Genomic DNA, 20283 nt, shown 5'->3' with positions numbered 1-20283 from the left:
AAGCTGCATACAGGTGAGTCAAAAAGAAACGTAAATTATTGACATGCCAATCACAGAATGTATTCGTGAATAGCAGACGGTCCGTTCTCATTGTAGTCAACCCGGCTCATGTAACCCTTGCTGAGACCCTGGTCAAGAACGAATACGACCTTGGCAGCCATCTGGGCACCGAGGAACACAGCTTCCTCCATGCCATGGCCACCTTGGGAAGCATTCGGATTTACCCCAGTATGGCCTGTGCTGACACCGGGAGCGTTGCTATTGCCCTGGTCCTTGAAGTCTGGGAAGTACTCAGGGAGCTTCAGGGTCTTGGCAGAGGTTGGGGTCTGCGAATGACCGGTCGAGCGGTAGTGGGATGCCATGTTGGGATCCATGGAGGGCGTACCGGGAATGGCACCGGGTATGCCGGGGTTGTTGTGGGTGGCGGCCACGAGGAGAGGGTTCACGCCGTGGGCGGCAGGGTGATACATTGGGCCCGGCTGGCCCATGGGGGCTGGTGTATTGGTACCGCCCGTGGGAAGAGGAGTGCTGAAGGTGGAGGGAATTTCGGAGGTGAAGATAGTGCCGGAAGGAGAGAGAATGAACTTTTGGGTAATAACGCCGAGCAAAGCCTGAGTGAAGCCTATTTTGTTGTAATTTCAATTAGTTATGTATGTCATAAGATGTATGCAGATATTAAAAACTCACCCTTGACCTTGCTTCCACATCCGACGATAATCAAAGAGTCCCAAAGCTCGCTTCGCTTGGTGGCATCCGGAACAGCAAGGATAGTGTGATGAATTTGAGTCGCAATATCCTCGAGGATTCCACCAGTCAGGCGGTCTCCGACTGTTGAGCGAGGCGATGTCAAAAGGAAACGCTCAACACTGACTTCGATCTCCCGAGTGTGACGGGCATACTGGTTAGAACCATTGGCTGTTGCCTTCTCTCCTTCCAACTGCACAAACTCCTCGAATTGGAATGATGCCTTCTCCTTCTTTGAGTTGGGCAGACGCACTCCCTTGGGGTCGGCTGCGCCCTTCTTATTAGATGTCTTTTCCTTCTCAATATTGGCGAGATATTCAGTGGTATTGCCGCTGACAATGGCAGCGACATCGAGAACACCGTCCTCCTCATCACCATCATTGGCTTCCAATCCGGTTTGAGTGCCATCGCCAGGACCACGAGGAGCAGAATCGTTTGCGTCTGGTCCACCAGTTGAAGCAGTAGCCGCAGGGTTGGCACCCTGTCGTGCGGTAGCGGCGGCTCCAGGAAGAGGCGTACCCGGAGGAAGAATCTCAGTAATATTGCTTCTCTTGAGCTGCTCACACATCTCCCTGCTGAATCCCTTGGGACCCAGAAGCTCAACAAGACGATCGGTCATAGCGTCTCCACCACAACCCTCCAATGCAATTCCACGACCGTGTTCGTTGACCGCAAAATCGGTGACAGCAGTAACATCAACCTTGCCCTTTCCAACATCAACAACGGTGGCGGTAGCTGTACCATAGCCGTAGCAAGCCGCGAGAGCAGAATCCATGAGGCTGAATGCGGGGGCCTTGAACTTCTCAAAAACGAATTGGGCAATTGCTTCGCGATCGCGCGCGGACCAGACAGGCTGACCGATAAGCATGATGGGAGTGTGGAAAGGTGGGCTCAGAGTGTTGTAGATGTGGGTGAGCAAGGCAAAAAAGCAGGGCCAGTCGACAACGCGCCCATTCTCAATTGGGTAAATTGCACCTTCATCGGAAGCCACATCCTCCTCGTAAACAATCTCTTCGACGGCCTTGGTCGGCTCCTCGTTGTGATCAGTATTTCCACCTTCACCTTCGGGCTTGGCAGCAGTTTCAGTGGCTGGAGCGGTCGATTCAGCATCCTTCATCTCCACATCGGCCTTTGGGGAAGCTGTGCCATTGTTAATCTTGATTTGCTGGCGTTTCTCCTTGACGCGGTAAGGTTCGTATTCTCCCTTCTTTTCGGCGGGGAACATGCGCGTGGGGAATCTAAATTTCGCGGGCGTGAATGTTTCGGGCAGACCAAGTTGCGCCAGGGTCATTTGCGAACCGGGCGCAATCAACTGGTAATTTTATTAGTGGTGCTGGGATTGCAGTAGCAATTGAACGTACCAAGATATGCTCATCCTTGAATGGAGGCATGGCTGTTCTGATAAGGGGGAATGGCAGCTGGGATTGCGGCTGCGGCTCCGGCGAACTCTTGCGATGACTTGAACGCTCGGGAGCTTTCCGGGCGCGTTGGCTCGGTTTGCGAGAGTTGCGCTTGCGTCCCATTTTGGTTTAGCGTTGATGGTTAGTGTGAGATCACGTGGAAAATGGGATCACGTGCATGTTTGGGGAGAACTAAGAGGTGTGGGAGCCTGAGGCCACCAACATCATATTTCCATGTTTTATTTCCTACTTCTAATAACTATATTTCTTGTAAGTCGGATAAATATTTTATCCTCGGTATTTTCACAATATTCTTGACTTCGCTATAGAGGACAATGGGAGGAATTGAAATTAATTCATTGACCCATGGATACATATATATGTACGGAGTAAGCTGTATATGTATATGTATAGTTCGTTTTCATAGTAAAACTAATAAAATATAAATTTCCTCACTCTAAGCACCTCCAAAGCTACCTAGGTACCTATACCAAATATAAGTTATAAGGTATGAGATAAAAGTGGTCTCTCATCTAGCCTTCATCTAACTGGGCAGCTACTTAGAAATGACGTCGATAGATTAAATGTTCAAAGTGCAATTCAACGATTCACTAATGCATGCGCTTTCGCGTCATAAAGATATATCCCACCCCAGCCAGCCCATTCTCAACGCAATAACAGAAAATACGAGGAACCAACACAAGAGAAACTCCAAACCCATATACCCGGTACACACGTAACGCCCACCCTTTTCACTCTATGACCAGCATGAGTCTCAAGTGTGTCTATTCCGGGACGGAATTGTATTTGTCAGTCGCAGACCGGAACAGCTCCTGTTGTTGCCGAAGGAGCTCCTCTTCTGTCAGACCACTCTGTTCCATCTTGCTCTGTTTCTTCTCTCGTGACTAAGATAACCATAGATCAGTAATTGCACAGCAACATATCCAACACAAACCTAAACATACCTTCAACTGCTGCTTGTGTTCCTCCGCAACGGCAAGTACATCGGAAATGTAATCACTAAATCCGAGATCTCGGAGTGCCTTCTCCACATGTTCACAGGCAATAGTCTTCTTAGCCTCCTTCTCGCTGATATCGTTCGCTTCTGAGGAGATCAGAGTAATGAATTCGACACAACATTCCATCAAAAGATCGCGCGCATCTTTGGAGAAGGTTTGACCAGAGCTAGGGGGCAGAATCTCGGTGATAATCTTTTGAACCGTCGCTGTCGCAAGATAAGTTAGCAAATGACCTAATACGGATGCAGAGCTGTAAGTGCGCAAAGAGCTATTTGCACCCACAACCACGCATAATAATCATAGCAAATTTATCCCAAACATACCTTTAGGCAGCGATAGGTCATCGTTTGCTATGCAAAATAGGTCAGCAGGGTGCGCGCAGGCGGCCAATTTTCCAGAGATCACTTACAGTTGAACTCACGGTCAGACATGGTTAAGTTATTGTGAGTGTAGATAAAGAAATAGAATGAAACCCAAAGGAAAAGCTCAAGAGAGACAGTTTCAGCTTTAATTTCGTTGGTCTTTTGCGTGGGGCTCAAAAGTTTCCAAGGCCCATCGTAGGCGCGCGACGGAGTTAAGTACATTTTCTTGCCGGCAGAAAAAGTTGACTCACCGCCTTGGACCACTTATAGCCTGAATTTTTTTCTACATATCCTTCTCTTCTTCATCAGTCTTCTTTCTCTCAACCTTCCTTGGAAAGAGTCTTTCAAATGAGATTGACTCTTTCCTAGGCTCTGAACTAATGGTAAGTTCTTGCTTGAATTCACTTTGTCTTAAATTTTTACCATGATGAACCTTGTTGTCGCCCCTATCATACATTCTATGGTGACGTTACCTGTCCTAGCCAAACGGACTATCTGAACACATTCAATACTGCCTATTTTTGCATCTCACTTCATTTGCTTGAAGCCATTGCTAACTTTATTGAAGAGTCTTACAGATACTGCATTGAAAGTAGCTCTATCCACGGGACAATTTCGGAGGATTTGGGATTCTTGATATCATCTGTATTCTTATAAAAGGTACGCGCAGAATTTTGATATATCTTCAGTTCCAATTACATGATGTATACCTTTACATTCCATGCTAAACATGAAGGTGCACTGCACCTAATGCTTCTAAAATGTATTGCTTTTCATCTTTCGACTGACTTGTAAATAATCAATGTCTTGAATTATTCACTCATTGTTTTATGGCGATCATTGCTGACTTGCTATATAAGACCACAGATATGAAAAATTCTACATAGCTCATAATGAAATTTCTATGCCTGAAAACTCTCCAGTTCCTTGTCGTTCCATCTGCAAAACATTAGTATCTCGCGTAGCATTTGTGGAATAAAACATACGAGTAGAAGTGGCCGCTGATCTCCTTCGGCGCATCGAGGACCAGCTTGGCCATGACATGACCGGGCTGCTCGGGCTTGAGGAGCTTGCCGTCCTTGTGGACTCCAGTGAACTTGGAATGCATCTCGGCATCCAAAGCCGTAGCATGATCTTCCCGAAGTGCACGTTGCATTTCAGTGTCAACCATACCAGGCCTGATAGACACGGAAGTGACATCGGGTTCTTCAGCACCCAAGCTCATAGCAAAGTTGTTCATGGCGGCCTTGGTGGCAGCGTAAAGAGCCCAGCCTCGGTAAGCGTTGACGGCAGCACCAGAAGACGTGAAGATAATTTTGCCCTTGGATTTACGCAGAGCCGGTAGAGCCGCTTTGGCCTGTATAATGTTAGCAGTGCATGCATAATCGATAACTGGACTTCCATACAAAAGCAACCAAACTGATAAAATTGACATCAAAGGTTTCCTTCCACTGTTGTGGATCAGCTTCGGAAATTTTACCGACTTGACCCAGGAGGCCGTGGTTGAGGACCAATCCGTCGAGCTGGCCAAATTTATTGATAGCTGTGTCGACGGCCTTCTGGGCTAGAGAAAAGTCTGCCAGGTCACCATTCACCACTTCAACCTGCTTGCTGTATTGCTCCTTGAGCTTTTGAAGAGGCTCGACACTGCGGGCCACCACTACCACATTATGGGATTGAGGTGCTGTGAGCAGATAATTGGTCACAGCAAGACCAATGCCTAGGTACGGTGTTAGTATATAGCTATCAATGAAGCTTGGTACGTGTCATTGTTACCTCTTGAGGCTCCGGTGACGATGATTGTCTTAGCTGCCATGATATTGGACTGTATTGGGTGTCAGCAGCTTATTATAACAGTAATAGGCCAGCACTGTCAGGGCAAGGTAGATCAAGGTTAGATCAAGGTATAAATCATGCAAAACAATAGGTCAATGGTGTCATCCATCAAGATCGCCGGATATCAGGCAAAGACTGACTGGACGGTTCTTGGCAGAGCTGATATCCCAGACAAAAAAAGAGTAATAGGAGATTCTGTGATGGAATTGACTTACAGTTAGATTGATCATTCAATTGCGAAAATTTAGTTTTCAACAGGAATATCCAAAGTGACAGGGAAGGAGACCAAGCTTCGCGATTCCTGTGCGGGGCTTATTAATCTCGTGGGGGGTTGACCGGTTTTCCGCTATCCATATTCTTTCTTCCTGAGATAACACATATGTGATACTTGAATCAAATAAATATAAGTTCTTAAAATGTCTATTCGTTTGACAATGATGCACCTGCTACGCAGTGAAGGTTGTGTCCTCACAAACGGCTCTCAGCATAAACTATGCATTGGTAACCTGATCAAGAGAACAAGTGTAATGCAAATATTTTCGAGCATATCAAAATTTAGACAGACCGGAAAATTCCAGTTTCATTGGCCAAAGATGCTGAGTAAACACTTTAACAACACCCTCAAAAATGATCATGGTTTAGTTCTTTTTTATAGTCCTATTTCTTTCGTGAAGTAAGTGATTGGACAGCTCAACTTACATAAAGCCTAGTCTATGCTCGGTGCTTGTATACACTTTCTATTTTTCCATTTGAATATGATTCAAGCAATGAACAGTTTGAATAGATTGTTGACCATTGAATACTTACCAAGACAGACCAGTTCTTAGAGCTTTACACTTGGTTGTGATAATTTCCTTATCCGAAAACCAAGTATTTCAAAGTCCAGTTTATGTTGCAAATATGTATAGTTTGTCGAGAAACACCTCTGTTCGAAGGGTTTCTAAAGTGATCAATAAGCATCAACTTCCGATTTTATATAAGTTATATAAGCAAATTAATTGTCAGTAGAACGGGGCCAGCTCCAAGCCACGATGGCGGTTGGAAGATGATGTGAGCGATCAAAGCAAACAGTATCCATTGGTTCATTTCCAGATGATCAATCGTTTAATTTAGATGTAGATCGATCCACACAAGTGAAGTAGTAATTACTGACTCGAAGTTTGATATACATTGTAGAATGTACAGTATGGACCCGGCACCTCGCAATAAAGATAATCCGAGATCAGCTCTCCAGGTTTAGTCATCCATCGATTCGGCGCCACTCGAGCTCTCCAGAAACTTCAGGCATCCGATATCATCCAGCTTTCAAAGCAACTCCTTGTCTTCTTTCCTTCTTTCCTCTCTTACTATCCCTTCACCTGCGACGACTTGCGTCTATATTTCTTCTCACCGTTTTCGAGAAACAGCCTCCGCAGGAGCATCACGACATAAAGATGGCCAACTATCTCGCATCAATTTTCGGTACCGAGCAGGACAAGGTCAATTGCTCGTTCTACTACAAGATTGGCGCATGCCGCCATGGCGACCGTTGCTCTCGCAAGCACGTCAAACCCTCGTACTCGCAAACCATCCTCATGCCGAACATGTATCAAAACCCTGCCTACGACCCCAAGAACAAGATGAACCCGAGCCAGATGCAAAACCATTTCGATGCCTTCTACGAGGACGTATGGTGTGAGCTATGCAAGTACGGCGAGCTCGAAGAGCTGGTTATTTGCGACAACAACAATGACCGTAAGTTTACTGATCTCTTTGACTTGTCGGACAGTCTACTAACATTCAGCTTCGTAACAGATCTCATTGGTAACGTGTACGGCCGATTCAAATACGAAGAAGATGCGCAGCAAGCATGCGACGCGTTAAACTCCCGCTGGTATGCAGCGCGACCCATATACTGCGAATTATCACCGGTGACGGATTTCCGAGAAGCCTGTTGTCGGCTGAATAGCGGCGAGGGGTGTGTACGAGGGGGATTCTGCAACTTCATTCACCGGAAAGACCCCTCAGCCGAGTTGGACCGCGAGTTGCGACTCAGCACCAAGAAGTGGCTGAAGGAGCGTGGCAGAGATCCGCGCAGCGCTTCCCGCAGCCCCAGCCCTGAGCCTACCCGCCGGAGGTATTAGGTGGTGTGCCGCGGTACTTTTGGTTTTTCTTCATCAATGTTCCAAATATTTGATCTCTTTTTTTGGCGTTCGGCGATTCAGTCAGTGGATTGATTCCACTTTCCTTTGCGCAGCGGAGCGTCTAGGGCATGGGGTCTCGGTCTTGGCTTTTGCTGATGGGAATTTGTGTTATGTCATGATATCAGGCTTGCGAGACTAATAAAACTTCACGGCTAGACCATGTACACTCTGTTTTCTCAAATTTTCCAATGATCCATGTGTAGTTGTACACGTAGAAAGAGACGGAGCAGCTGCTACATCTTTAATGAGTAAGACATAAGTGCCAAGATCGAATTCTTACTTGCAACTCGACCAGAATAAGAACAAATATTCTCGCAGCTAAATGTTTCCGTACATCAAGATTGATTGAAAATGGTTCTAGTATGTAGGTTCTAATATTGCAAGTTGACAGTCCTTTCAATGGGGTATCAAGGCATCCCCGATCGACAAAGAAAGAGAGGATACTCGAATACAAGCCTAGCTTTGCTATTCATATGAAGCACCCAAACTCATTCCCGTGTCTTAGTGTCCGTCGGTCCAAAGTACTGCAGCAGCTCCCGATCAACTTCTGGCCCGAAAGATGAGGCATCTTCAAGCTATGCTGCACGGGCAAAAGACGCGCCACGTCAGACATGAAAGCAAAGGGAGTTCTCAAACAAGATCGTGGCATAATAAGAAACCAAGCTTATTCCACACATTTGTTGAAAGGACTGGGAGATCACAGCGAGTACTGCACGGCAGAGGTTTTGTGAAGGTTCATTGGTGAGAAGCTCTTTCATCTGGAATCCGCCACCCCGGCTTTGAACCTCGAAAGCTTCATTGATATTTCGCATATCTTCACGCATCGCGGGTCTGTTTTCGTCCATTTCAAGCAACCGAGATGTAATATCTTGAGCCTTTGTGTGTTAGCCTTGCATGATGAGCCACCGAGGAGAGTCGGGAAGAAATCGCAGCCCGACCATGACAATGATAGCGAAGAAAGATTGAAAAATCAGAGGGAATCGCCAGCGAACATATCTAGAAGGAAGTAGGACCTGTAGTCCACCTAGTACATGATCATCACACGACATGAGATCAATGCCCCAGATAGCATGATGAGAATACCTCATTGATGGGCACGAGCACTCGCGCTTTGCCATATTGAGATAGCTTTTCAGATGCATCGTTAGCATTCACCATGAAAGAGAGAAAGGTTTCGATACATACTTGCAGTGACTATCCCATTCCTACCCCTACTCACAATACGGCCCTCCAACAAAGAGGCCGTACTCAAAAGACGCAGCTTGCACAATGGTTCCAATGATCATAGTGGACGAGCGCAAAAAGGTGGAGGACTTGCGACCATAGTTCTCTCCATAGAACAGGATCACTGAAGACCCCATCCAACATCCAATTTGATAGATACCAACGCCGGCAGCCTGCGTATTGGCATCACCAGTACAGTTATTAGGATCTGGAACTGTGTTGGTTGGATTAGCGAGCCCACATAGATCATTTTCCTGTCCTCGAGGTGTCACGAGGCTTTGATACATTTGAAAAGAGTCCAAAGTCACGAAAGAGTGCGCTGAGCACGCTTGATCGTAACCGAACATCAGGAGACCGTAACTGGCTACAAAGCCAATGAACCAGTTGAGCACTTTTCCGCGTATGTGGGAACCACTGATCGTCCACTCGGGTGGATCGCCCATTAACAATGCCCCTCTTCCAGTGGTGACAGTTTGATGATGTGCATGTTGTATGCGCTCTTCTCTAGAGATGTGGTAAGAGGGCGTAGTCGAGGAGTCCGAGCCAGCATTGCTCAAATGCTCCTCGTTTTCCTCGAAGAGCTTTCCAGGCGAGGGGTTTTTGAGTAAAGAAGTATGCCAAAGACGATGAACCCTATGATTCTTTTCTGGCACGGGGATGCCGAGGGCTCAGTACTTGTTGCCGGGCTAGATGCTTGGATGGATGTTCAGCTGTAAGAGATAGACAGGAGATTTTGCCGCCTAGAGTATTCGTTGTCAATGTCCTGGGGCTCTCACGAGTCCAGGGAAAGTTCTGACACATGCCGAACCAAAATCGATTGGCCAAGTAGTATTAGTATGTCGAGGAGAATTTGAAGGATTGACGCCAATGGTTGAACACGTGTAGAAGCTGTTGGTTCCGCAAATGATCGCTATTCACTCAGTCACGAAATCAGCACTTCTTACTCCAGTGGTAGCATGCGCACAACAAACGATGAAGATTTGATTTGGAGACATAGAAAAAGCAGAGCAAGACAGCTGGACGTGTATTGCTTCTTACATAAACTACATCTGGTTTGTATTTGTTTGTACATCTAATACATCCGACACCTCATTACCCCGCCTCAAAGCCACTGAAGGATAAGGTATTAAGCTTAACCTTTAATTACGAGTGGTCGAGCCAAGATGGCCCAAACCTAGCCCCTCAAGTGTTCTGTCCTTTCTTGCCTCCTTGCTTATGAGTGTGAGTGTGTAGCTAGTCGTCGCCCTAAATGACTGCCACTTCCAGGAAAAACCGCGCTGGTTTCGAGACGACTAGCCGCCTGCTGGCTCAAGTTGTGAACGAGGGGCTGGCAGCCGCGACGGTAAAAACTTCAGGGAACATGCACCAGGAATATCTCATCTTGACTCGCCATCAAGAGAGCTTCGAGAACCCTGAACGCTGGGTCAAGGTTGGGCTGCTGCCGGATACCCACTATGAGCTCAGAGACGGCCAAGTGATCTCTCTCGTACGACCGGGAAACATGAAACCGTTGATAAGTATCGGAACGTTTTCTATGGAAACCGAAGTGCTGGAACCGGAGGTAATCTTCGAGCACATGCGTCCCTGGCTCTTGAATGTGGCAGATGAATCTCTGCTCCAGGAGATTGGGAGAGAGCTGAAAAATTCCAGTGATAACCAAGGTTAATAAGCCCGCTTAACTAATTATTATGCATCACTAACAAATCCTAAATAGAGAAATGGCTCGAAATTAGTGAGTGCATGGAAAGAGCCAACTTCGATTCGTCCTCGATAGAATGGGAGAGAGCCATGGTCTTTGGCCATCCCAGTCATCCGGTAGAAACAATCGATAACAACCAGGGCTTGTGTACAAATATTAATAAAAGTATTCTATAGTATCACCGCCTCTGTTACGCACAGGTTCCATTAAAACCTCACAGTCCCAACGATCTCCCTGGGATGTTGACACCATCTATCGCCTTTGTATCCGTTCTTCGCATCGACATGCATCCCTCTGGTCTATTCGAAGAGACCCTGGCCCCTCTTCTTAGGACATTAGACATACCTAACCTGAGTGATGATCGATTGGTTGTTCCCTGTCTCGTTCAACAACTCCCGGCCATTCAAACATACTTTCCCAGCGCCGTGGTAGTCAAAACCATTGAGGAATGCGCAGACGCGCAGACATCCATGCGTACCTTGACTATCCGACCGGAGCTAGGGTTCCCGTACCACCTCAAGCTCTCGTTGGCTTGTAATATCACCTCTGCACTACGGACAATTACCCCATGGAGTACGATGGGCGGTCCAGTGTTCAGCGAACTACTCGAGCGATTCCTTCCTCCAGACATGTGGGTATTCCGAGAGATTGGCTCCATCACAGGCAATCAGCCGGATTTTAATCAAGCCAAGCACCTTTCCTGTATTCTCCGTGATGATCTAGAAAGAAAAGCCCAAGCAAATGATGAAACACTGGTCCTGGCTGCTGTATTGGCACAACATCCCCCAGAAATTAATACTTCTTACGCTGAGATCTTGTATAATTTGGAAAATCTCCAGAAAAAGAAGAATTGGTTCCGAAAGTAGGTAGTTCATGCAGTAACCACACACCTTGCGGGAGGGATGTTGATATTTTAATATAGGTATACCGCATGCTTGTTCAAACTTACAATCCCACCCTTGCTAGACTATGGAATTGCCCTTGAAGCGCATGGCCAAAACCTCGTTGTGCGTATCTGTCGCCAAACTGGGGACATCAAGGGATTTGCAGTGCGTGATTTTGGTGGGATCCGATTACACGTTCCGACACTCCAAGAATATGGGGTGGGACTGGACGCAATTCCCTCGGGTAGCGCTGTTCTAACCAATAGTTTACATAATGCGTGGTCCAAGGTGCATCACTCCATGTTACAAAATCATATCGGGTTTTTATTGAGTGCTTTGGGACTCGAACAGCAGGGAGGATGGACGATTGTGCGGGAGGAACTGGCAAATGTTCTCAACCCCGATGAAAACACACGGGGACGGAAACTCTACGATTTCTTTGTGGCAGATACCATGCCCTTCAAGTGCTTCTTGATGATGCGAATGGAGGGAAAGTACCGTGATGTGAGTGATACAATCCGATGTCTGTGGTTCTGTTTGACTAACCAGAGCGCGTCTAGTATGTGGAAAGAGAGCTGCCAAATCTTATGGCTATGAATTCTCCCCGCTGGAAGGACATTCTTCAAACCTATCAGCCACGATTACATCGTACATAGATTGTTCAATAACTATGTTGATCGATAGTATTGGAATGGAGACCGTTGCTTAGATCTATCGTTAGGATGACCCTGCTGCTCATGCTGTTTTCTGGCAATGATGCAACATATTAAGCTTTGTCGTCATTCGAACCTCGATGGCCATATTTCGCGTGAGATAAGCCTGCGCCGGCCGTGTAGGCTTCACAAAGAAAATGCTTCGAGCTAGTTTGTGGTCTACTGGGATCATCTTCTCTAGCTCCTCTCGGGCGATTTTCCATCCTTCATTCCCCAGTCCGAACGCTTGGATGATAGAACCGGTGCTGGCGTGGACCACCATTCGTAGAATATTCTCATAAACCTGCTCTAATGACTTCGACGGACCGATATCCATGTCCAAGGAAGTGGATTCGAGAAATTTTGGGACATGGACTGCCATACTTGTGAGGTCGCGATAAACAAATCCCTTGACCATCCGGGTCACGCGGTCCACTCGGACAAGGATATTCTGAGGATGAGCCTGCAGGGCCACTCCATGGAGCATTACGGATGGTAAGAAGGCATGGAACAAATGATGGCAGTAATCTCGCAGCACGACCGCTTTATTGGCCATATCGCCCCAAATGGCATCGGTATGCTCTATAAGGGCTGCGCATACAATGACAGCGTCTCCTGTTTTGTTTGACGATGCTCTCAATACTCTGGCGGATGATACATCCCAGATTCTCACTTTGCGTGGCTGCCGCTGCATATTCGCGAACAATGATCAATGAGCCGCCCATTGACGTCGCAGCATCTTCCACGATCCTCCACACGGGTTCCAATCGAGATCCTAACATAATTTCATGGGGAGATATATTGCGGACGCGCCCGAGAATCTTGACACTCAGTGGCATCTTAATGCAGATTTCACTAGTGAGTGAAAATGAGAGCGTTCGTAGAGAACTCTGCGGTCGGCCTGCGATAGAATCCGGTAACACAGGTATATCTTTAAACTCGCCGGTGACCCAAGGGAGCTGTTCTTCGTGTACTGGAATAACCACATGCTTCTCACGGTCAATTTCCACTTCCTTAGGAATCACCTGGTTAATCCATGTATCATAGTCACCCACAATCGTAACGTCCACACGAGGAACAACCACTAAATGGATATTCACAGTAAAAAAGTCCAATGCAGCCGGATAAGTACATCGGTGCTAGGGATCCTGTGTCTCGCCTTCAATAATACTCTGCTCCCAGTCCAGTGGAAAGGAGTTAATCCCGAGTGGTGTCCGAGACTTCTTGTAGAGTGCTTCAAGGTTGTTGGTAGAGTTCTCCAGCTGCGCACAGAGAAGGGAGACGTCCTGCTTCGCACATGATCCGTACAGTGACAATAGGCTCGCTCCGTCTTTAATGGGGGTGCCCTCGGACGTGACCACACCCCTCAACTGACTGGGATAAATTGCGCCGTTTTCTATCCCAGAGTCAACGCACCGGACGATGATTGAGCTGTCTGATTGCGGATGAGAGAGTGTAATCGATGTCTCAGAGATATTAGCATGAACCAAATGTTCATTAATCAAACAGGCGGCCACTCGACACAGCGACGACAGGTCTGCACGTCTTTTCTCCAGGCTCACAGTCATTGTTGCTGTACGTCAAGTCGGAAGGAATAAATGGGTGGTAGCGGTGTTGGGATAGCTCGATACCAGTGTGACGGTCGCGCTTTACCTCGATGGCGAGAAAGAGAATCTGGCTGTCCTGGTCTCAGTCAGGGAACTTCATTCAGCGAAGAGAGTGTATATGCCCCATGCATGGGTGTGAAAGTGAAAATGCAGTGAATGTTTTGTTTGGGGGTGTCGAGCCAGTTCGTCAATCATGCCTGCATTGATTCCAAGTGGGAACTCCTTGCTGCCCAAAACTCTGTCACCTTCTCCCGCTTTTGTAGTACCCCTCCGCCCCTCATCTGAGGATGCATATTACATGTCAGGTCGGTCAGCATCATAATCGGTGAAAGGAGTGTTAGTCATTCCCCCAAGGCAGAGGATGTCACTGAGCAGTCTATTGACATGGTTGGGTGTTAGCTTCCACTACGGGTGTTAAAAGAGCGTTCAATGGAGAGAGCTGTGGCTGACAGGCTAAGTATTATGATAAGCAGCTTCATGAGCGGTCTGTAGAGAAGCATGTAATGCAAGTCACTATTTGCAATGTCTGGTGCCTAACAATCCTTGGACTGTCACTTAACCCTCGGCAAATCAGGCCACCCACACGAGCGAGACTTGGGTACTTTTGTTTGAAATGACTTCACCCATGATGATTCGAAAACACAAGAAGATTGGAAAGGAATGGAAACACGGCTTTGTTTGCACCAGCTCAACATACAATGCACGGCACGGCTTTGCTGCCCCGGAAAGTCCGAGTGACGATCGCCAAAACCCGAGACTAGTTGTCGATCAACTGCCCCTCGCTCTTTCACCAATGACCGACCGACAGTTATTAAGGCGAAGTGCCGCCAATATGTCGGATGTCGGGATGTACGCCGACCGAACAAGATTGTGGACTTCTGATGGGGTTACATCGACATGTCAAGTATAAGAAATCGACTGTATCTGCCTGTTTGTTTCCCTTCACAGGATCTCAAAATTCACAATCTATTGCCTTACACAATGGAGTTGCCCAGCCAGATACTTTCCAGTTCTTTTTTTGCCAATCATTGGTTGACGTGTTTTATTGGAGCCGTTTTACTCGTAGGTGACTTGCTTCCCCTCAGTTGAACACTTCCACTGAACTGTGAAATGTAGTTCGTTGTCTATCGAAGAATTACAACTCCTTTGTCTCATTTGCCTGGTCCGGAGATATCAAAATGGACAAGTGCAGTATATACATACTACTACCTGAAAGGAACGATGCCAATATATGTCCATCAACTCCACGGAAAATATGGTACGAGCATATGGCCAAAAGGGGATTGATGGTACGCTAACGGATCTTAGGTCCTATTGTACGAATTGCTCCAGACCAAGTCGACATATGCGATGCCGATGCCGTGAAAGAAATTCACAGGACGAACAGTCGCTTTCTCAAAACAGACTTCTACCGCAAGCTCGTCTCAAATGCTGCCCATAATGTGTTTTCTACCACAGATACTAGATTCCATTCCTTACGCCGACGTCTCCTGGCATCCCCTATATCGGATTCTTCTCTGACCCGTCTCGAACCTTTGATAGCAGAGAAGATCAATTTAACGGTCACAAGAATCTGCCAGGAGATGGAGTCGCGTGGGGTGGCCGATGTATTCAAATGGTGGCTATTCATGACCACGGACATCATTGGAGAACTCAGCTTCGGACAATCGTTTGGAATGCTTGAGTCTGGAAAGGTTGGATGATCCTTATTGTCTTCACAGAAGACTGTACTAATTGAGAGCATAGAAAAACCAATACAGTCTCGATCTGGAAAAGCTCTCATCTTTTGGTGCTATACGCACGACATTCCCCTTCCTGATCAAATTTGGAAAATACATTCCGCTGCCATTATTCAAAGAATCAGCGGCAGCAGCCAATAGACTTACCCTATATTCGGCGCAGTGTGTTGGGCAGTATAAAGAGCATCTGGCTCAGAATCCATTGGACGCCAAACAAACTCTGTTTACAAAGTTGTTCGACACAGAAAAGAGTGGATTATCGATGGCAGATATCAGACAGGAAGCACAGTCATATATTGTTGCAGGCAGTGACACTACTGCGGTAACAATGAGCTATCTCACCCACGGCGTTTGCAGCGACAGTCGTGTGCGAGAGAAGCTTAATGCAGAGCTGGATAGTATCCCTAGCCCGATCACAGACAAAAGTCTCAGAGATCTACCGTATCTCAATCAGGTGGTTAACGAGTCTCTGCGGTTGTATACGGCTGTTCCCGCTGGTTTACCGAGACTAGTGCCAGAGGAGGGAGCCGATTTCAATGGATACCATCTGCCGGGTGGGATCACGGTAGCAACACAGTCTTATAGTCTACATCGAGACCCCAAAGTCTTTTCTGAGCCCGATAGGTGAGTTGAGCCTCGGGCGTCCCGAAAAGTTAGATTAACGGAAACAGTTTCAAACCCGAGAGATGGGAAAATCCCACTAAAGAGATGAAAGATGTTTTCTTGCCTTTCGGTGGTGGCTCAAGAAGTAAGTCTACCAATAAAAGTCTATTCATTAATATAAGCTAATGGCCAAAGTTTGTTTGGGAATGCACCTTGCTCGAAGGGAACTTCGCCTTGCTACAGCGCTCTTCTTCCGAGCATTGCCTGATGCTCGACCTTCAGCGAAAGATGGAATGTCAGACAGCGATATGAAGATGGTATCATCTTTCCTGATGGCTCCAGAAGGCCACCGCTGTCTGATTGAGGCATAGTATTATGAAGAAATGACTTTGTCAAACGAGATTTGGAGATCTTCACGGCTGTCATTTGAAGCATGTTTTATGCGAATCATTTTGCAATAAATTGACCTTGAATGGCCCTTCCAATGTATCCGATCCAACCGCAATGTCTAACACTTGCTACCGTCATCACAGGACTGGTCACACTTATAGGTACCAATCCAGTTATCAGCCCCATAAACATCCAAGCCCATCAGCCATCCATTGAGAACCTGGTGCAAGTAGTCCAAGTTCTGTGGAACACCATTGGACTTACCCTCCGACGAGCAGGGGTAATCCTGTGTCAGACCCTTATTACCATTCAATCCGCTCCCCTTCGTAAACCACCCGTTATAAGAACCAAATGCCTTGAGAGCATTTCCACCCGACGAATCCAGCTGCGAAGTGAGGTACTTGGTACCCGCGTCGACATTATCTTGAATACCACCCGTGCATTCGCCATTCGGGTAGTTTTCACACGAAACCTGCATCAATCCCGGTGTTGGCCCGCCTTCATCGGCGTTGCAGGATGACTCTTGCATGGCAATAACGGCGAGAATCACCGGGTCCACGCTATACTTGGATCCCGCGCTTTGGAAGTACTGGTCGTATTTCTTGCAGGGAGAGCCGATACCGTTGTAGAAGTCATCTAGCGAGATGTGGTAGACGTCTTCCAGGGCGAGGAACGGCGGGTTCCAGCCGCCATCGGTGATGCCGGTGTTGAGCCAGTCTTCGGATCTGATCTTTGTTAGATAATTATGTTATAGAGGAGAGATGGATTTTACCCATTTGGACCGGTGGTCTGGGTGACCTCTTCGGTTGATCCTTGGGCCTTAGGGTTTGCTCCTAGTCCGGGGTTGGCAGATTGAGCGGTGGACTGAGCTGCCAGAGCCAAGGTGGCGAGGACAATGGGCTTGAGAATGGCCATTGAAGTGATATAACAATTGAGCTTTTAGATTGATGAGTGAGAAACATAGTTGGAAATCTGGTCATACTTATATCTCATTAGTTTCTTAATCTATTCGCGGTAACCTTGCACCCTGTAATTACCTCCTGCCAGGAACCCGTCCACCCGAACAGAGTGATTGGTGATCATTTATTCAATTTAGAGCAATTCCTTGAATTGGAGACCTAGCAGCTAGTGAATATCATAAACAAAGGCAACCACTTCCTCTATGCGGTATAGCTCGCGGACTAGCATAATAATCAATCAGCCAGGGCGTCTCCAGGGTCCCATACGGGGAGAGCTCAGGTGAAGAATGATTGGGGTCTCTATTGTTAGAACATGAGGTCTGCAAGTGAATGATAAATATCCGACGAATTATGTAGGAAAGAGCTCATAGGCAGAATAACAAGGTTACGTTGGGGGCTGTTTCAGATGTCGATCTTATATAAATCGAGACCAGTTTCTCAACTTGGAAAGTGTGTGCGAGTTATGAAATTGTTTAGAGGTTTTAGTACGGAGTAGTTCATTCACTATTCATAAACATGTTCTACTATATGTGTATATTGGATTTCATTAGAAATCTCACAAGAAACACCGGACCTTGCACAAATAAAGTGACAATCCACATTGATCAAAGTACACCCTTTCAGATACTTGATGCTAAACTCTCTCTTATTTTTGGCACCTGAAATAGAGTGGTAAGAAAGTGTACAGAAAATAATAACAATATAATGTTTCTCAGAGGTGTCCGTAGATGTGTAAGAGAAATGTTGCACTCTATAAAGAGCATTTATGAATTCAGACCCAAGCAATTTAGGGGTGATTTGCCTGGATGGTAAGACGTATTGATCAAAGATTGTGTACATAATTCTGCAAAGCCTATTCTCAATACTCTGGAGATGCTTGATCTTGATGCCCATTCAGGGGAATTATATCGGACCCCTAACCGCCAAAAGCCTTGGCAGTGTAAATATCATACAGAAACAAGGTACCTTTCCTGATCAGGACATGTTCCTGTTGATTTACCACAAAAGAGTCCTCGAGGGAGAATTTTGGCCCCAATGGAGAGCCTCAATTGTGGGGGACGGTGTTGATCCTACGACCTATCTAGGTAACGTTGTACAATACTGTCAGCATAACTGTGCTGAAGTCTCTAGGAATCATTTTCATCTTGTTTCTTCGCACAATCCTTGATTAATGACGAGCCTCAAAACAGCCCAAAAGCCTTGGTGTCCCTGGTGTCGACGATTGATTTCGTGAAATTCATCCCAGTCAAAGGGTTGAGACTGGCAGAGTTGTTCGCCATATGACCAGTAAGTCACAAGACCTTCATTCCAATCCAATGTGCAAGATCTGTACGCTTCCAACAACGCCTTGACATTCAAAATGTGCTCATCGTCGTCGCCCTCTTCTAAAAATTCAAGTGTACCCTCCAAATTCTGCACATGCCGGACCGCCTTCCAGCTAAGTCCTGGCTCCTTGGCCATCATCGCACCAAGAAAAATTAGTGGGCTACATCTAACATGGCGTGGACTTTGAAAGACTCACTCGTGCTTCTCCTTTTGAGCTGCAAAGTCCTTCAATTGTCGCTCATAATCTTTATTTGATCCTGTCATGGCATCTCTCAATTTGAGCATCAAGAGTCCTGAGTATGCTTAGCGACAGTCCCCAACTTTGAACTGTGGCTTACTCACTCGGGATCAAGATCAGGCTCGCGTTCGTTCCACTTTTCTGATGTCCAAGATAGGAATTTTCCTATGACATCTCCACTTCCACGGGTCTGCCATTTAGGTCTATCAAGTGGAATAGGAAGGGCTATCTTTCCAATATAGGATTCGTCAAGAGGAACTGAAGGAGCCTTCTTCACTGGCACAGCTTCCTTGCGCCGAACTCTTGCTCTTTTAGTTTTCTTCAAGACCCCTCCCCCCCCATTATCGTTGTCGAACTTCTACTGCTCCTTCTTGAGGGAGCCCTCCATTTTAGGGCCTTGAACGCTTGGTTTTCACTATAGAAGTCTCAAGGAGTCAATCTTTTGCGCAATCCGTGAGGCAGTTCGTTATTTTACGGTGCAACTTATCTTATATTATGGAAAAGAAAAGCTACATACCAGGATATTGTTAAGAAACAAAGAAATGCGGACATTCAAGTGATGTCGTTGATTCAAAGATGGAGGTCGTTTGCAATATTGCCAATAAAGCGTCGTTCACGAATACTAGTCTTGTAGGATGAAAGAATCGAATTTGATCTGAATATAATGTTTCTTGGGAATGAGAAGTCTACAATCAAAGTCAAAGTTGCGAGTTGCAGACTTGCAAGGTCTACATGCCTTTTGCTCGAACTAACAGAACAGGATCAATAAAACCAAGCTGCTGTGACTCTTGGCCTCCAAACGTAATCATTTGGAGTGTGTATTCAAAATAAAGACAAAAGCAGTATCGACAAGTCTTTGATTAGGGCGTGATGTTCTGGTAAAGTGAGTCGGATGATACGGCTATTATTGTCATTTCCCGATACATCTTTCTTTTGTTTTGGTCTCTTGTTTATATATCTTCCAAGATTGACAATCCAGAGATCTGGAGATATAGTCGTTGAAAAGTTCATCTATTTCTACCGCATGAGTTGATTCGCGAAGAATAGTAGAGGCATGGCACGTGGCAGACGCCATGGGTCAAGTCAGGAACGCGCGGTTGTGGCAATATCCTCGACAAATGAGATGTCTCTCAACTCTATACACTGAGTTGGTGGCGAATAATAATAAATAAAGATGGCAGTACAACCTGTATAGACGGGCCCAATTTTATTCCAATCTTCCATCTATTAGCACATCAGCGATACAAGAAAAACAGGCACGAGAATGATGAAGAATTCAATTAGTCAGTCAACCTCGTACAATATGGTCGCGACAAGTTCAGACAGGTTGTCTAGACTTGCGTTCGACTCTGTGAACCCACAATTTCAGCCAAGCCCG

At 46.4% G+C, this 20283-nt stretch overlaps 11 protein-coding genes across 11 annotated transcripts; 3 read left to right on the top strand and 8 right to left on the bottom strand.

The window, feature by feature from the left end:
- Positions 1 to 50: 50 nt before the first annotated feature.
- Positions 51 to 2267, bottom strand: N7529_004371 (uncharacterized protein; the record flags this gene model as incomplete). Its single annotated transcript, XM_057239898.1, has 3 exons — positions 51 to 622; positions 688 to 2056; positions 2106 to 2267. 3 exons carry the CDS (start codon positions 2265 to 2267, stop codon positions 51 to 53), a joined length of 2103 nt encoding a protein of 700 aa, XP_057099193.1.
- A 662-nt stretch (positions 2268 to 2929) lies between these two features.
- nctB (negative cofactor 2 transcription regulator complex subunit NCB2) lies at positions 2930 to 3594 on the bottom strand (the record flags this gene model as incomplete). The annotated part of the gene is made up of 4 exons (XM_057239897.1): positions 2930 to 3049; positions 3110 to 3369; positions 3487 to 3513; positions 3573 to 3594. The coding sequence occupies 4 exons, from the start codon at positions 3592 to 3594 to the stop codon at positions 2930 to 2932; spliced, it is 429 nt and encodes a 142-aa protein (XP_057099192.1).
- An 833-nt stretch (positions 3595 to 4427) lies between these two features.
- Positions 4428 to 5341, bottom strand: N7529_004369 (SDR family oxidoreductase; the record flags this gene model as incomplete). Its single annotated transcript, XM_057239896.1, has 4 exons — positions 4428 to 4464; positions 4512 to 4882; positions 4932 to 5245; positions 5302 to 5341. The coding sequence occupies 4 exons, from the start codon at positions 5339 to 5341 to the stop codon at positions 4428 to 4430; spliced, it is 762 nt and encodes a 253-aa protein (XP_057099191.1).
- Positions 5342 to 6794: 1453 nt separating this feature from the next.
- N7529_004368 (zinc finger CCCH domain-containing protein) lies at positions 6795 to 7484 on the top strand (the record flags this gene model as incomplete). Its single annotated transcript, XM_057239895.1, has 1 exon — positions 6795 to 7484. One exon carries the CDS (start codon positions 6795 to 6797, stop codon positions 7482 to 7484), a length of 690 nt encoding a protein of 229 aa, XP_057099190.1.
- A 1113-nt stretch (positions 7485 to 8597) lies between these two features.
- On the bottom strand, positions 8598 to 9211 carry N7529_004367 (general substrate transporter; the record flags this gene model as incomplete). The annotated part of the gene is made up of 2 exons (XM_057239894.1): positions 8598 to 8653; positions 8764 to 9211. The coding sequence occupies 2 exons, from the start codon at positions 9209 to 9211 to the stop codon at positions 8598 to 8600; spliced, it is 504 nt and encodes a 167-aa protein (XP_057099189.1).
- Positions 9212 to 10017: 806 nt separating this feature from the next.
- N7529_004366 (uncharacterized protein) lies at positions 10018 to 12007 on the top strand (the record flags this gene model as incomplete). Its single annotated transcript, XM_057239893.1, has 5 exons — positions 10018 to 10429; positions 10483 to 10583; positions 10644 to 11329; positions 11390 to 11855; positions 11912 to 12007. The coding sequence occupies 5 exons, from the start codon at positions 10018 to 10020 to the stop codon at positions 12005 to 12007; spliced, it is 1761 nt and encodes a 586-aa protein (XP_057099188.1).
- A 79-nt stretch (positions 12008 to 12086) lies between these two features.
- Positions 12087 to 13611, bottom strand: N7529_004365 (IucC family-domain-containing protein; the record flags this gene model as incomplete). The annotated part of the gene is made up of 3 exons (XM_057239892.1): positions 12087 to 12634; positions 12687 to 13127; positions 13215 to 13611. 3 exons carry the CDS (start codon positions 13609 to 13611, stop codon positions 12087 to 12089), a joined length of 1386 nt encoding a protein of 461 aa, XP_057099187.1.
- Positions 13612 to 14631: 1020 nt separating this feature from the next.
- N7529_004364 (cytochrome P450) lies at positions 14632 to 16363 on the top strand (the record flags this gene model as incomplete). Its single annotated transcript, XM_057239891.1, has 6 exons — positions 14632 to 14712; positions 14767 to 14908; positions 14959 to 15344; positions 15397 to 15993; positions 16074 to 16137; positions 16188 to 16363. 6 exons carry the CDS (start codon positions 14632 to 14634, stop codon positions 16361 to 16363), a joined length of 1446 nt encoding a protein of 481 aa, XP_057099186.1.
- Positions 16364 to 16500: 137 nt separating this feature from the next.
- On the bottom strand, positions 16501 to 17297 carry N7529_004363 (putative extracellular soluble lytic transglycosylase; the record flags this gene model as incomplete). Its single annotated transcript, XM_057239890.1, has 2 exons — positions 16501 to 17107; positions 17155 to 17297. The coding sequence occupies 2 exons, from the start codon at positions 17295 to 17297 to the stop codon at positions 16501 to 16503; spliced, it is 750 nt and encodes a 249-aa protein (XP_057099185.1).
- Positions 17298 to 18481: 1184 nt separating this feature from the next.
- On the bottom strand, positions 18482 to 18802 carry N7529_004362 (uncharacterized protein; the record flags this gene model as incomplete). The annotated part of the gene is made up of 1 exon (XM_057239889.1): positions 18482 to 18802. The coding sequence occupies one exon, from the start codon at positions 18800 to 18802 to the stop codon at positions 18482 to 18484; it is 321 nt and encodes a 106-aa protein (XP_057099184.1).
- A 203-nt stretch (positions 18803 to 19005) lies between these two features.
- On the bottom strand, positions 19006 to 19293 carry N7529_004361 (uncharacterized protein; the record flags this gene model as incomplete). Its single annotated transcript, XM_057239888.1, has 2 exons — positions 19006 to 19207; positions 19268 to 19293. 2 exons carry the CDS (start codon positions 19291 to 19293, stop codon positions 19006 to 19008), a joined length of 228 nt encoding a protein of 75 aa, XP_057099183.1.
- Positions 19294 to 20283: the final 990 nt, after the last annotated feature.

This window comes from Penicillium soppii, assembly GCF_028829465.1.
Source record: "Penicillium soppii strain IBT 18220 chromosome Unknown utg000004l, whole genome shotgun sequence".
NCBI lineage: Eukaryota > Fungi > Ascomycota > Eurotiomycetes > Eurotiales > Aspergillaceae > Penicillium > Penicillium soppii.
The sequence above is the reverse complement of the archived record's forward strand: the minus strand, read 5'-3'. Positions and strand labels throughout refer to the sequence as shown.